Source organism: Brassica oleracea, chromosome C2, assembly GCF_000695525.1.
Source record: "Brassica oleracea var. oleracea cultivar TO1000 chromosome C2, BOL, whole genome shotgun sequence".
NCBI lineage: Eukaryota > Viridiplantae > Streptophyta > Magnoliopsida > Brassicales > Brassicaceae > Brassica > Brassica oleracea.
This window is the reverse complement of record NC_027749.1, coordinates 51,974,616-51,989,419: the sequence shown is the minus strand read 5'-3', so window position 1 is coordinate 51,989,419 and position 14,804 is coordinate 51,974,616. Positions and strand designations below refer to the sequence as shown.

General features: G+C 38.2%; 2 protein-coding genes and 1 pseudogene across 2 annotated transcripts; 2 read left to right on the top strand and 1 right to left on the bottom strand.

The window, feature by feature from the left end:
• Positions 1 to 1,915: 1,915 nt before the first annotated feature.
• Positions 1,916 to 4,006, top strand: LOC106324581 (crooked neck-like protein 1). Its single transcript, XM_013762523.1, has one exon. The coding sequence runs from the start codon at positions 1,958 to 1,960 to the stop codon at positions 4,004 to 4,006; it is 2,049 nt and encodes a 682-aa protein (XP_013617977.1). The 5' UTR covers positions 1,916 to 1,957.
• Positions 4,007 to 7,191: 3,185 nt separating this feature from the next.
• LOC106322747 lies at positions 7,192 to 8,905 on the bottom strand. The gene is made up of 2 exons (XM_013760874.1): positions 8,027 to 8,905; positions 7,192 to 7,669 (listed from the first exon to the last, which is right to left on the bottom strand). The coding sequence occupies exons 1-2, from the start codon at positions 8,790 to 8,792 to the stop codon at positions 7,320 to 7,322; spliced, it is 1,116 nt and encodes a 371-aa protein (XP_013616328.1). The 5' UTR covers positions 8,793 to 8,905; the 3' UTR covers positions 7,192 to 7,319.
• A 687-nt stretch (positions 8,906 to 9,592) lies between these two features.
• Positions 9,593 to 12,899, top strand: LOC106325605 (annotated as a pseudogene).
• Positions 12,900 to 14,804: the final 1,905 nt, after the last annotated feature.

The window sequence follows — 14,804 nt, the reverse complement described above, 5'->3', positions numbered from 1 at the left end:
TTGCATAGCTTGACCATAATAAACGATATTTTATATACTCACAAATCACTTGAGCGATCAAAATCTGAGATATGTCATTATTTTACAAAATCAATAAAATCAAAATTATATCAATTTTTTTTTTTCGATATATGTAACTGCAAGAAGTTGAATCCTTATTTTCCTCTAACTATCACCATCACATTCTAAAACTGAGAACCTCCCAATATAACTGATTCATCTTATACTGCTACATATATAACATTCGGTCAATTTCTTTTGTTTCCAGTATTTTTTGTCTCCTCTTTTTTTTTTTTCTGTGGTTTCATCTTCTTTATCCTTTTATTTGAGTTTTGACTATGACAAAGATCTTATTCTATTGCATTCTTCTATTTTCCTAAAAAAATAATTCTCTATGATTCTTTTTGAAGAATTTATCAAATTATACTTCAATTTTGTAACTTGATTTTTCTCAAAAGAATGGAAAATCAGAATTTTGTTTCACAAAGTTATTCCCAGTGTGAAAGCTATATTCTTTTGAAAAAAGGTAAACACATTTACAGTTATGATATTCAAAACTGTTTAAATAGATAAACTCAGCTTTGTGTATAATTTCTATATAGCAAGGAAATATAATTCAAGCTTTTGTGAAACAAAACTTGATAAAAAAACTTGAAAATGTATTAGAACAATGAGATTGCGGTTAAATTCCATTATAACAAGCTTTGGTAGAGAGAGCAGCTTCCAATTTGTTTACTAAGTATTTATGTATATATTATTTTAAAGTTTGTGAACTTTACTTAACTACCTATGAAATTTGCTGCAGATATATGCATGAATCAAATATGAAAACGTTTGTGCATATAATATTCATTTGAAAGATTTTAATCACATTTTATATACATTTATAGATTAAATATGTTCTATGAAATCTATAATTTTATACAATGTATTTTAGTTTATGTGCCAATGTGTTATCTAGGTTTAGAAAATATGAGACTAAAATAATAGTTTATATTAATATGTTTATAATCATTAAAAATTTATAATCAGATAATTTGGAAAGCAGTGAAACTAATTGACCGTGCAAAGCACGGGCCGGGTAATACTAGTATAGACTATTTTCAGTGCACACAAATGTATAATGTGTTTTCTTTACCTCCTACCAACGACATGTGATGTTGGAATCTTGAGAAACCCCCATATCACATATCTAATTAGGGTTTTCGTTTGTGGATCTTCACAGTTTAAGAGCAAAGCTGGCGAGAAGAATGACACCAATGAACACAAGAGCAGTTGAGGTCAGGTTTAGGCCAGCAGAGGAAGAGCAACTTGTGTACAGTGGCGGAGCTAGGTCTAACTTTTATAAGGGTCATTAGTCATTTATTACAGGTAAAAAAAATACATATACAAGACTTGAACCTGTGACATATGGGTCAAAAAGAATGATCTTGACCAATTTACCACAATAACAACATAGGAACAAATATTTATTTAATGATTTCATGTGGGTCAGTTGACCACCATGCCTCCAAGGTGGCTCCGCCACTGCTTGTGTAATGGTGAAGCCGTAGTGATAGACATTTGTTCTTCTTCCTCCGCTTTCAGCAAATAAACTGAATGGGCCGAGACCCATAAAGATAACAAAATTGACCCCAAAATTTTAAACTGATACCTATTTGGTGTAGGATTATATATTTAATGATTTTTATCGACGGGTTATCATTATTTCCAATTTCTAAAGGGAAAAGCATTAAACATCTGGCAAAAAAAGAAGAAGCATTTAAAAAAAAGGAAATAACAAACAACGCACGAATACGTTTTTCCTTTTTTCTCAACCAAAATCAAATTATAAATGGAAATAATCATTCACATGATCGGTCTATATAAGAAGATAGTTCGATCTCTTTCTTCTTCATTCACTCTTTGTCTCTCATATCAGAAAACCTCAAAGAAGAATAAAGAAAAACAAAACACGATGGCTTCTTTCGCTAAAGACACACAAGTGAAGCTTCCAAGACCAACGCGAGTCAAGAACAAGACTCCAGCACCGCTCCAAATCACCGCAGAGCAGCTCCTAACAGAAGCTCGAGAGAGACAAGAGTCTCAGATCCTGCCACCTCAGCAGAACATCACTGACTCAACAGAGCTTTCTGACTACAGACTCCGCCTTCGTAAGGAGTATGAAGACCGTATCCGCCGCCCAGGACCATCTACACAAGTCTTTGTAAACTACGCACGTTGGGAAGAGTCTCAAAAGGATTATGTACGTGCTAGAAGCGTGTGGGAACGTGCCTTGGCACGTGATTACAAGAACCATGCACTCTGGCTCAAGTACGCAGACTTCGAGATGAAGAACAAGTTCCTCAACTCAGCTAGAAATGTTTGGGACCGAGCCGTCACGGTTCTCCCGCGCGTGGACCAGTTTTGGTACAAGTACATACACATGGAGGAGATGCTTGGGAACATCTCCGGAGCTAGAGATATATTCGAGCGGTGGATGAAGTGGTCACCTGATCAACAAGGCTGGCTCTCGTTTATCAACTTCGAGCTTCGGTATCAAGAAACAGCACGTGCGAGAGATGTCTACGAGAGGTTTGTCCTTTCTCACCCCAAACCTTCTTCTTACATCCAATACGCAAAGTTTGAGGCGAAGGGAGGTGAAGTCGCACGCGCGAGGGACGTGTACGAACGCGCCGTGAAGAATCTTGGAGACGACGAAGACCTCTTTGTGGCCTTTGCTGAGTTCGAAGAGCGTTGCAACGAAGTGGAACGAGCTAGGGTGATCTACAAGTTTGGTCTTGATCGTGTCGGAAGAGGAGAGGAGCTGTACAGAAAGTTTGTAGCGTTTGAGAAACAGTACGGGGACAAGGAAGGGATCGATGACGTCATTGTCGGGAGGAGAAGGGTTGAGTACGAGGAGCAAGTGAGGAAGAGCCCTCTGAACTATGATGCGTGGTTTGATTACGTTAGGTTAGAGGAAGAGGAGGCTTCTTCCGTGGGAGACAAGGAAAGGGTCAGAGAAGTTTACGAGAGGGCTATTGCTAACGTTCCACCGGCTAATGAGAAGCGTTACTGGAGGAGATACATTTATCTGTGGATTAACTATGCTTTGTATGAGGAGATTGAAGCTGAAGATGTGGAGCGTGCACGTCAAGTATACAGAGAATGTCTGAAGCTTGTCCCACACGCAAGCTTCTCTTTTGCTAAAATATGGCTATTGGCTGCACAGTTTGAGATCAGGCAACTGAATCTCAAGGGTTGTCGGAAGTTACTTGGGAATGCAATTGGTATAGCTCCAAACAAAGATAAGATCTTCAAAAAGTATATCGAGATGGAACTTCAGCTGGGAGAGATTGATAGATGCAGGAGACTATACGAGAGGTATCTTGTATGGTCTCCTGATAATTGCTACGTGTGGTGCAAGTTTGCTGAGTTTGAGAGTTCACTCGAGGAAATAGAAAGAGCAAGAGGTATATTCGAGCTTGCGGTATCTCAGACTACACTTGACTTGCCCGAGTTGGTATGGAAAGGTTACATCGATTTTGAGATGTCACAAGGGGAGGTAGAGAGGAGGCGTGCTTTGTATGAGCGACTCTTGGAACGTACGAAGCATTACAAGGTGTGGGTTAGTTTTGCAAAGTATGAAGCTGGTGAACAAGATGAAGATGAGGAAGAAGATGGTATTGAACGCAAACAAGAGTGCATCAGACGCACTAGAGCGGTTTTTGACCGAGCCTACGTGTATTACAAAGACGTTATACCGGAGATGAAGGAAGAAAGGGCAAAGCTGTTGGAGGATTGGTTTAATATGGAGGTGGGATTTGGTATGCTCGGGGATGTTAGCATTGTAGAGTCAAAGCTCCCTAAGAAGCTCAAGAAGAGAAAGGCAATAACTGGAGAAGACGGTTCGGTAGAGTATGTTGAGTACACTGATTATCTCTTCCCTGAAGAGTTGCAGGCTTCGAACCTCAAGATTCTTGAAGCTGCGTATAGATGGAAGAAGCAGAAGGTTGATGCTGTGTGAGATGTCTTTAAATCCTTTGAATACTATGAAAATGTTAAAAAAAATTGATAAATAAAAAGTAGTTCGAAAAATAAATATGTTTGTTTTGTTATACATTCTTTACTTCTTTTCATTTCGCTAAGAAGAGTCTTTTACGTTTTCTTTTATATTTCATATACTGCTCTTATCTAAATTCTACGCAATTCCACGTGATATATTTTTGAGTATAACTTCATTTAACAATGATCGAGCTGTTATGATGAATATGCTTCTAAGAAAAAATAGTGAGTTCAATATGCCATATATTAGCTTATTGGATACATCTAAAACTCTTGATGATGACCATTACACGCTTGTGTGCGAGGAGTGGACTTGCTTGGTAAGTAAATTGGCAAAATTTTGTTATAGAATATTTAAAAAATAGAGGAATACCATAGAATAACCAAATCAATTCGTTTATGGTTACTAAGCATATAATTTCCTCTGTGTTTTGTTTGCTTTTTGGATTTCCAAGTGAATGTATAGATGAAATCGAGTGAGCGATCTCAGTTCATGAACCTAGAGACGATGATAAATTTAATAAAATTTCTCAACTATTCAAAATAAACTTTTTCTTTGTAAGAATGTTAATGATCGTCGATAAAATATGTTAAAGAGAAATTCAACAGATTCATTAAAAACAACTTTGTCGAGGATTGGAGAAAAAATTCATTTGGCAACTTAAGGCACAGGTTTAGGTATGGCAGTACATAATTTTGGTTGAAAATTTCAAATTTAGATATATATATATATATAAAGATATTAACTTTTAAAATTATCTCATTATTCTATATATATATCAACGGTGCGTTGAGTCTTTGGTTTAATGTTTGGAGTAGTAGGTTCCATTGTACCTCTAGTTTGATTTTCATTGGAAAAGATGCCATGTTATCGGTATTAGCGTCGGTTCGTCTCTTGACTGGAGGGAATAAGGGCCAAAAGTCCAAACACCTTCTCATTTACCAAAAAAAATAATTCATTATATCGTTGAATATACTTTGTTCCGTTTGTTTTCTATGGAGATGGTCAGATCACTCTGATTTATTCTCTTAAGGATAGCCATGTTTTATTTCTTATTAATTTCGCAGTTATAACTGGGCCGAGTCTTATGCATTGCCTGTAAATCATGATTCGAAAACCGTTTATTTTCCCAATGGTGGTATTGTGTCTATTTACAGAGGTCAGGTTTTTACCACTCTCCCCATGGAAGTCATTGAAGGATGCTATTGTTACATTCCTCCGGGTGGCTATGCTCATTTTTTTGATGAATTTCCCGAGGATGATGCTATGATCGATGAAAACTATAATATGAAATAATCCACGTTGAAGGACATAATACCAGTATCAAGAATTAAAAAGTACACAATAATTATATATCCGAATTTTCTTGTGATTAAAAGTTTGGTTTACATTTTGAATCCTTGGTTGAAAGTTGAAAATTGTATATATCATAATTTTAAATTATGTTTTAATGGAAAAAAAACATCAAACCTTGTTATAGGAAAATATGTCATGTAAAACAAAAGGAAAAATAAAGTAAGCACACCCATCTGATTTGATATTTCACTTTCACATCAATCAAGTTTTTAAAAATTATGATTCACTATCACTTAAAAATTCTAAGAAAATATGATCTTGTTATAACTGTTTTTAACAAACTACTGTAAAAATGTAGGTATGAAAATCATACAATAAGGTAGCAGCAAGACAAAGAAAACATATTTTAAAACTCAAAACATATAGATTGCACAAAATTTGGATTTTTAGGTATTTATATGGAAGAAGGCAATGTTGTTTTAGAGGATAAATATAAGATTATTTTTTTGGTCCGAAGGTTGATGATGTAAAATTCAATTTTTTTAGGTGGATTTAGGTAACTCACATCTTAATGTCTTATATTCTCTTGCAGCTGAAAAAATTGATTATTAAAAGCACGGTGGGATTATGAAAATGTTTTCCTTCCAAGTGATCTAGAAAATCCCTTTAGATGCATTATCAACTTTATTTAGATGCATTATCAATCATGTAAAAAAAAACTACCACAAAAGCTTTTCCTTTTAAAGGTGCTAAAGATATTGTTAATGAATAGCAAAAGTAACATAAAAATATTTATGTGATAGGAAAAATCACTAATCATACTGTATTACTAAACTAAGTAATAATTCCTTTAGATGCATTATCAACTATATCATACTGTATACACACAAATCTAACATACATGATTGTCCTAATGCAGTTTAATACTCTTTTTTAACAAATTGATTAAACTACACAAATACTCAAACAAAACTAATGCAGGACAAGTCCCCTATATAGTTCATTTGGAAAAGAGAAAAAAGAGAGTGAAACAAATTCAAGGACACTAGCTAAATCATTTACCATTTTTCAATTTGTCTATGCTTGCAGTGATTGTGTTGGTCAGTTTCCAATCGAATGTTTAAATTATGTTTAAATTGTTGCAGAAAAACTGGTACCAGTTGGTTACGGGATCAAGAAGCTCACGATCGTTGATGACCTCGTGTCCCCAGACAACCTCATTGAAGACAACCTCATTGAAGACTACCTCACATGTGAACCTAACAACGAGTACTTTTGTCTAAGCGATTGTTGAAGAATGCCAACCTTGGGAGAAAGCGAATAAAACGGATTCACGGAATCTGCAGAGAACAACATTTTCTTTCAGGTCTTTCAACCAATCGATACGACTCAAAGAGCAACTTTTGCTAAAACTCTAGCAGTTTCTTGAAAACTTGTTTCGGATATAACACTTTGAGTATTCAAAGATGCTTGAGTTATTCCTAATAAAACGGTTCGATAACAGATTGCTTCTTCTAAAGCACGCCCCGCGCGTTCTGCTCGTAACAATCCAATCAATTCTCAAGGTAAAAAACATTAGACATTTCCTCTTCTGAAACTAAAACTTTTGGTGTTATTTGACGTACAATAATTTCGATATGTCTATGAATCGATAAACCTTTGAAATCTTATAAACCAAAAAAATACGACTTTACACTATAGTTAACTCAGCACCAATCAAGAATCCCCAAGGAATTCCAAGAATTCTTGTTATACACTTGTTCCAACCGTTAATCCGCTTTTTTAAGTTCAGCGATATTGAATCAATCGAACGAATATAATGGTTCTGGTGCCTATTTTTATTTATTTGGATTTGGTTTTGGCTTGATCATCATAAACTACATAGACTATTTCCAATGCACATAAATGTATAATACGTTTTCCTTACCTACCGACAACAAGTGATATTGAAATCTAAGGAAAATCCCATATTACAAATCTAATTAGTTAGCCTTTTGGTTTGTGAATCATCACAGTCCAAAAGCAAAAGTTGGCGAGAAGAATGACACCAACGAACATACGAGCCATTGAGGTCAGGCCAGTCAGAGGAAGAGCAGGCTGTGTAATGGTGAAGCCAAAGTGATAGAACTTGTTCTTGCTCCTCTTCTCCCAGCTCTGATATCATCTTCTCCAACACTTTCTCCAGCTCTGCTCTTTCCGCGCTTCTCAAAACCGGTTTATCCGCTCCATTGCTTGCCCGACACAGCAACGGAAGCCACGAGACAAGCATCTTCTTCTTTACATCTTTCCACTTCTCTTCTCCTGCTGCGGCTTCCTTAAACAACAAGGCTTCACATAGAGATAGCCCACAAAAGAAAAGTCAATGATCCAAATCATCAGAACAAGTTAGTTTTGTGGGGCCTACTTCGACCGTTAAAGTACAACACAATATTTTTTTTATTTTTTTTGAAAAGTCAACACAATATTTCTGAAAAGTCAAATATATTATTACCCCAAAAAGAATATTCTGAATTGAAAAGAATCATCTTGTTTCTTATTTTTATTTTCTTAAATGGGCAAGATATTATTCTATTTACCATATTTACGATTTTTTTCATATAAGAAAACTGAAAATAATTAACGAATTGGGACTACGTAGTTTGTTTTCAGACAGCGAATCTAAATAAAAAAGACAGCAATTATTACCTGAAATTTGGACCATAGAACATTGAAGTCTTGGTTCAGACCAAAGAGCAAGCCAAGCCAAGTTAGAAGCCGAAGCCCATTTCTCAACGGCTTCATCAACGAATCCATAACCCGCCATCTTCTCCGCCAACCAAAGCAGCTCCGCCGCCAGCTTCTCCGCCGTTTCCGCCGACTGATCCACCGTCTCCTCCCCACCCCAACTATTAAATCCATCTCCAACAACTCTAACCGCGGCTCTAACTACCCGGTTTAACCCACTTCGTACCGGTCCACTCCGGTTCCTCTCAACCGCCGCCTCTAACCGGCCTAGAGTTCTACGAAACGACGCGTTTAACACCCTACGGTTCAAGTCAAACAAGGCCAACGAGTTTTGTCCGTGATTCTCGTCGATTAGTCTCTCCGCCAAGGACCTAACGACTTCGTACTTTCTAGAATTCACCGGGATTTCGTTCATAGCCGAGAGCAGCTGCCATATCGCACGACCGATTCCCGATTCCGACGCGCAGTCTCCGATCTCGAGCTTCTTATTCTTCTTCTCCGCCGCGAAGGTGTAGCCTCTCGTCGGATTGGAGTTTGCGAAGGAGACGACGGAAGGAATCGAGCGTAGGAAGAAGAGGAAGCATGCGACGAGGAACAGGCGGAGCTTCTCGAGGAGCTTGGAGTTTGCGGAGATTTGGAGGAGAGATTCGTCGGCGAAAACGACGACGGCGATGATTACGTTGCGGAGGAGCTGAGGAACTACGGCGGCTGACGACAGCTTTTCCATTCTTCTGTTTCGTGTGGTTACGAACCTCTCAACTTCTGTGGTTATATATGACCCGAACAGCTGTCTTATATTTGAGTTTCCGTTTTCATTTATTTAATTAATTTAACTATTTCCATTTATATAGACGCGCTTTTAGTTTTTTTTTTTTTTTTTTTTTTTTGGCTGACGACAGCTTTTCCATTCTTCTGTTTCGTGTGGTTACGAACCTCTCAACTTCTGTGGTTATATATGACCCGAACAGCTGTCTTATATTTGAGTTTCCGTTTTCATTTATTTAATTAATTTAACTATTTCCATTTATACAGACGCGCTTTTAGTTTTTTTTTTTTTTTTCTTTGTTAGTTTTTTCTTTTTGTTTCTGTTCAAGTCGTAGTTTAGTTACATACATGCATGCGCTCCGTGTATATAATGACGGTGAACTTCCCGGTGGACGGTGGCCAGCATTTCAATCATTCAATTGACTGTAATTTCATGAAAGATATGACCACATAAATTAAAGAGGGTCGGGTCACATGAGAATATTTTCATACCCTTAGGGGCTATAATGAGATTATTGACCCATCAAACTTAACGTCAGAGAGTGAAAACACAATAAAAATGATATTTGGGACCAATGATATCACGGGAACTGATAGGATCGGATCTCTCCACTGCTCTCCTCCCGTCCACGAGTTCTGTGATATTTAAACTCCGCCGGTTAAACCTTTTGATTGCGTCGCCACGTGTCGAAATCATGGTCACTTGTCTTTTGCTCTCTCCCCGAAACAAAAACAATAAAAAATAATTAATTCAAATTGAAAAAAAAAGTTTAGGAAGCTCTCTCTCATCGTCTCTTCTGCCAAACATCTCGAGAAAGCCCCACATTTATCAAGAGGGAGTGCGATATGTTAAGAAGAAGAAAATCCTGTCCTGAGAAAAATAATGGTGGCTCTCTTGATGCGGGTTCAGGCAAAGATGTTCAGGATACAACATTAAAGGATACAAAGATCTCGGATCAGGGTATCAGCGGTGGGAACGTCAACATAGTTGAGAATTTATGTTCTGCGGATCCTATGTTGTGTGGCAGTCCAACTGCTACAAACGATGGCCTATATACTACTTCCATTCCTGAAAGTAAGATGTTTTAAATTTTTTTCTTGTTCCATAAAGATAGATTTTCTATACTGTCAAGGTATTTTTTTATATTTTTGAAGAACATTAATTGAGAATATTTGAATTGATTAAATTTCAATGGTTGGAAAGTGTATAATAAAGTAAAAAATAAATTAAATTATAAACATTTATTAAATTCTTAATAAGCGTGCATACTCTAGAAAATCTTACTTTCAGGAACAGTAATATTTATACCCTCAACAACATTCCGGATGCTGAAAATAATCTCGGTTTTATGAATAATGGAGATGAAGAAAGCCGTGATCTCTTCTATGGGAGGGGTGACATGGGGAATTTTGAGGATGTGGACAATATGCTTAGGTAACATTTAGATACTCTCTTTGAAAATTTGGTAACACTGTACTAAGCTAGCTTACACTATTTTGTTTTTGGATGCCACATGAACTGTGATTCAACTTTCGGCTTGGACAGTACTAATAATGAAGATGAAAATGGGTATACCATTATGGGTGGTTCAGCTCAGGAAAACTCTTCAGAAAATGTATATGATACAAGTTTGCTGGAGAAGGACATATTGATGCTGGACGAAGAGGTTAACTGTTTAGATATGACTTAATTTGTTACTTCCCGTCAATGGTGGTTTATGGTTTCTTATAGGGCTAGTGGATTTTCTATTAGATAAATATCTCTAATTCTAAAGTCTTGATACTCTTCCAGAAATTCATATTTGTGCACTTGTTTTTGTTTTACAGGTTGATCTTGAAAAGAAGCAGACTGGTCATCTTCATCAACCGAATTGGAGAAACGATGGGCACTCCGAGAACAGTTTTAATTTACAACACAGTGGAACCTCCAGTGAAAGAGTGGACACAAATCAGTACTGCCCTCCCTCCACATTCCAGCAACCAGGTGTTCCATACTCACATTACAATTGTGAGCAGCCTTCAGATCAAATATCAGCTGAGAACCAACCAAATCCTTCATCTGCGTCAAATGAGTCATACACATCATCAAATCAGGCACAATCTGTCAACAGCTTACAAGGTCCAACAGTTGATGAACGGTGTAGGAAAAGCTTTGGAAAGAGAGTTAACTTGCAGCCCGGGCAAGATTTACTTCCTTCTTTTGCTGCAACTACCAGGAAGACTAGTAAGACAAACCCCATGGTGTCTCCTGACGCTGCTCCTACCCTAAACACCGGGCTTGAGAATGACCACATAAAAGCTTCAGCTAAAGTGGAAACATCAAACATGCAGGAGATTTCTTGCGTTAGCTTTGTAGTGGATGACATTTCACTTGAAGCAACAAGTTTTCGCCAGCTTCAACAAGTTGTAGAACAGGTACAACTTGTTAATAGATAATAATAATAATTTCCTGTTAGCTCTGAGGGTGATCGGTAAAAGTTTACTCTTCCTTTGTAACTGATGTCATTTTAAGTGTGCATTTGAATACTTTATTGATGTGCACATTCTTGCTCCAGTTGGATGTTAGGACAAAGCTCTGTATAAGAGACAGCTTATACTGACTGGCAAAAAGCGCGGAGCAGAGACATAATTGTATGAATCCCAATGGTGGAAACAGAGTCTTGCATCTAGAGACAGGTGAAACGGACAAGTAAGTACCAACCACATACTTCTTCAATATATTCATCCTTTATCTACTGTTGAGTACTCATTTTTTACTTTGGGTAGATTCTGTTGTTTGATATCTTTGTTTCTTCTCATCCAGGTACGTGGGATTCATGGATATAGAGACTGATACAAACCCGATAGACCGATCCATAGCTCATTTACTCTTTCACAGACCCTCAGACACATCTCTTTCATCAGACATTCTCTCTTACAAAACTCACGCAGTGGTAACTTAAACAAACCCTTCTCACACACAGCCATCAAGACTTGCAAACTGTATCGCACAGAGGTTTATTTTAGTCATCATACTCTCCACAGATTCCTCATCCCAATAGTAGTCCGAGCCTGAGGATAGAGAAAGAAGAGGAAACTCGAGAACAACTAAGAACCGAAGTAGAGGGCGTAGCAAGTGACAACAAATAATGATGTCAACCGAAAGCTGGCTCTTTCAGTGTTCAAGTATTCGAGATATGGTTGTTAGTACTAATCTTGATTTTTTCTCACCGAAGGTACTCAGGTTAGGAACAAAAGTCCTGACAGTAACACTTGGTTGCCTTTGTAATATGTTCAAGTTGTTAAGTAGAGAGATACTGTAGAAGAGGATATCGAACTTAACTATAAGACTTGTTTTATTAATGTGCTCAAGGCAAAGTATATATACATCACATAAGTCGGCTTATCAAACCGATAAACATTATCTCTAACTAATCATATTTATCACAAAGTATAATATACGATGATTATCGTAATACTCCCCCTCACGTTGGAGCATGAGGATCATGAATGCCCAACTTGGACAACAAGTTACGAAATTGTGCACGCCCCAACGCCTTTGTGAGTATATCAGCAACTTGATCTTGAGTCCGAATGTGGTGAAGCTTAATCAGACCAGCTTGAACCGCATCCCGAACAGCATGACAATCATTTTCAATGTGTTTGGTACGCTCATGAAAGACAACATTAGAAGCTATGTGTATGGCAGCTTTACTGTCACAGAAGAAGCGAGTAGACTTTTGTTCGACATCCAACCCCTTTAACAACTTCCGAAGCCACTTGACTTCACGCAACGCAGCTGCCATAGACCTGTATTCGGCCTCAGCGGAAGAATGAGACACCGTTTTCTGCTTCTTAGTCTTCCACGAGATCGGAGAATCACCAAGCATAACCACAAACGCACTAAGAGACCGCCTGGTGAGAGGACATGACGACCAGTCAGAGTCACAAAACACTGTCAGAGACAAGTCAGCCGATGAACTAAGCATAATTCCCTGTCCAAGTGAACCTTTAAGAAACCGAACAACACGAAGAGCAGCTTGCCAATGATCCTGGCGAGGCTTTTTCATAAACTGCAACAACACATGAACTGAGTAGCTCAACTCTGGTCGAGTGTGAACCAGATAAATCAAACGTCCCATGAGCCTGCGATATTTCTTTGGATCTGTTAAGACATGGCTCGTACTAATGGCAAGCTTGTGGTTTTGCTCGAGTGGAGTAGCTGCAGGCTGACAACCAAGATTGCCTGTATCAGTAACAATGTCTAGCGCATACTTGCGTTGGTCATTTTAATGACAGGAACAAAAGTTTCTTTATAGTCTTGTCCTTCAATCTGCTTATTTCCCATAGCCACAACACGAGATTTGTGACGCCGTACTGTTCCATCAGCGTCATATTTGATTTTGTAAACCCACTGACTTCCAATAGCTATTTTTCCTGGGGGAAGATCAACAATGTCCCAAGTGTGCTGATCTTCAAGAGCTACAATTTCCACTGTCATCGAGTCATCCCAGACTTTTTGACCAACAGCTTCTTTAAAATGCTTTGGCTCAACTCCAGCTGTGATTGCAGCTAGAAAAACTTGGTGTTGTGGTGAGAATTTAGAATCACAGATATAATTTGTCAAGGGATAAATTGTATTACCTTGGACCGTAGAGGACTGTGAAAGAGAGACGGAGGGAGCGTGATGGGTTTGTGACTGTGACGCCGTCGTATTGTATGTAACAAAATCCCTTAAACGAACCGACGGTACCGATTTACGCTGTCCTCTACCAAGTTGTTCAACTGACTGTGCCTGAACAATTTCAGCTTCTGAAGCAGGAACACTACCAACTTGTTCTGAGATCCCCTCTGGTTCAACACGTTCTATCTCTGCCACCACAACATCCTGAGCTGGAGTATTATCAGTACTAGTGTCAATAACTCCAGTATCGACAGCTCCAGTGTCACCAATCGAAACAACTTCAGTAGGTACTGGAACAACTCCTGTTTCGCCAGCTTCAGTAGCGATATTCAGATCGCTCCCCCTCACTTCTGAAGGCATTTCAAACTGCCAATCTTCATCATACGTAACAACAGGAGTCACTGAAGGAGGTGGTGATGAACTTTGTTGTGAAAAAGGAAACACATCCTCTCGAAAGATAACATCACGAGACACGATGAACTCATCACGTTCTATATCATACACTTTGTATCTTTTCTTGCCAAAGGGGTAACCAAGAAAGACACAGAGCCTGGTTCACTCACTGAACTTGTCTTTGTTTCTTGCAACACGATGCGCATAACACGCAGAACCAAAGACACGAAGCATATCGTAATCAGGTTTACGCCCATGAAAAACCTCATATGGTGAGCGTCCTTTATGTAAGGCAGTAGGCGTCCGGTTGATCAAATATGCCGCCGCTAAAATCTCCTCTCCCCAAAATTTTATTGGCAAACTTGCTTGAAAAATTAACGCCCTAGACACGTTAAGTATGTGCCTATGCTTACGCTCAACCCTTCCATTTTGCTGCGGTGTGCCAACACAGGATGTTTGATGAATGATTCCTTTTTCTCGAAACAGAGATGAGAGACACATGAACTCTGTCCCATTGCCACTTTTGATTATTTTTACAGTTTTCCCAAACTGTTTTTCAGCGTATGTAAGAAAGTTTGGAAGGATCACACGAACTTCAGACTTTGCAAGCATGAGGTGAGTCCAAACAGCATGAGAGAAGTCATCAACAATTGTCAAAAAATAAACTACTCCGCAAGTAGAGGGTACACGGTAAGGGCCCCAAACATCAACATGAATTAATGAAAAACACTCTTCTGATTTATTAAAACTGTCTGGAAACACTTCTCTAGTCTGTTTAGCTCGAAAAAAAACGTCACAAGGACTAGAGCTAACAGACGATGATAACATAGGTAAGGTAGAAAGCACACAAAAACTTGGATTCCCCAACCGCTGATGCCACAGAGTCTGATCAGTAGAGACGTCAACAGTGTGAACCTT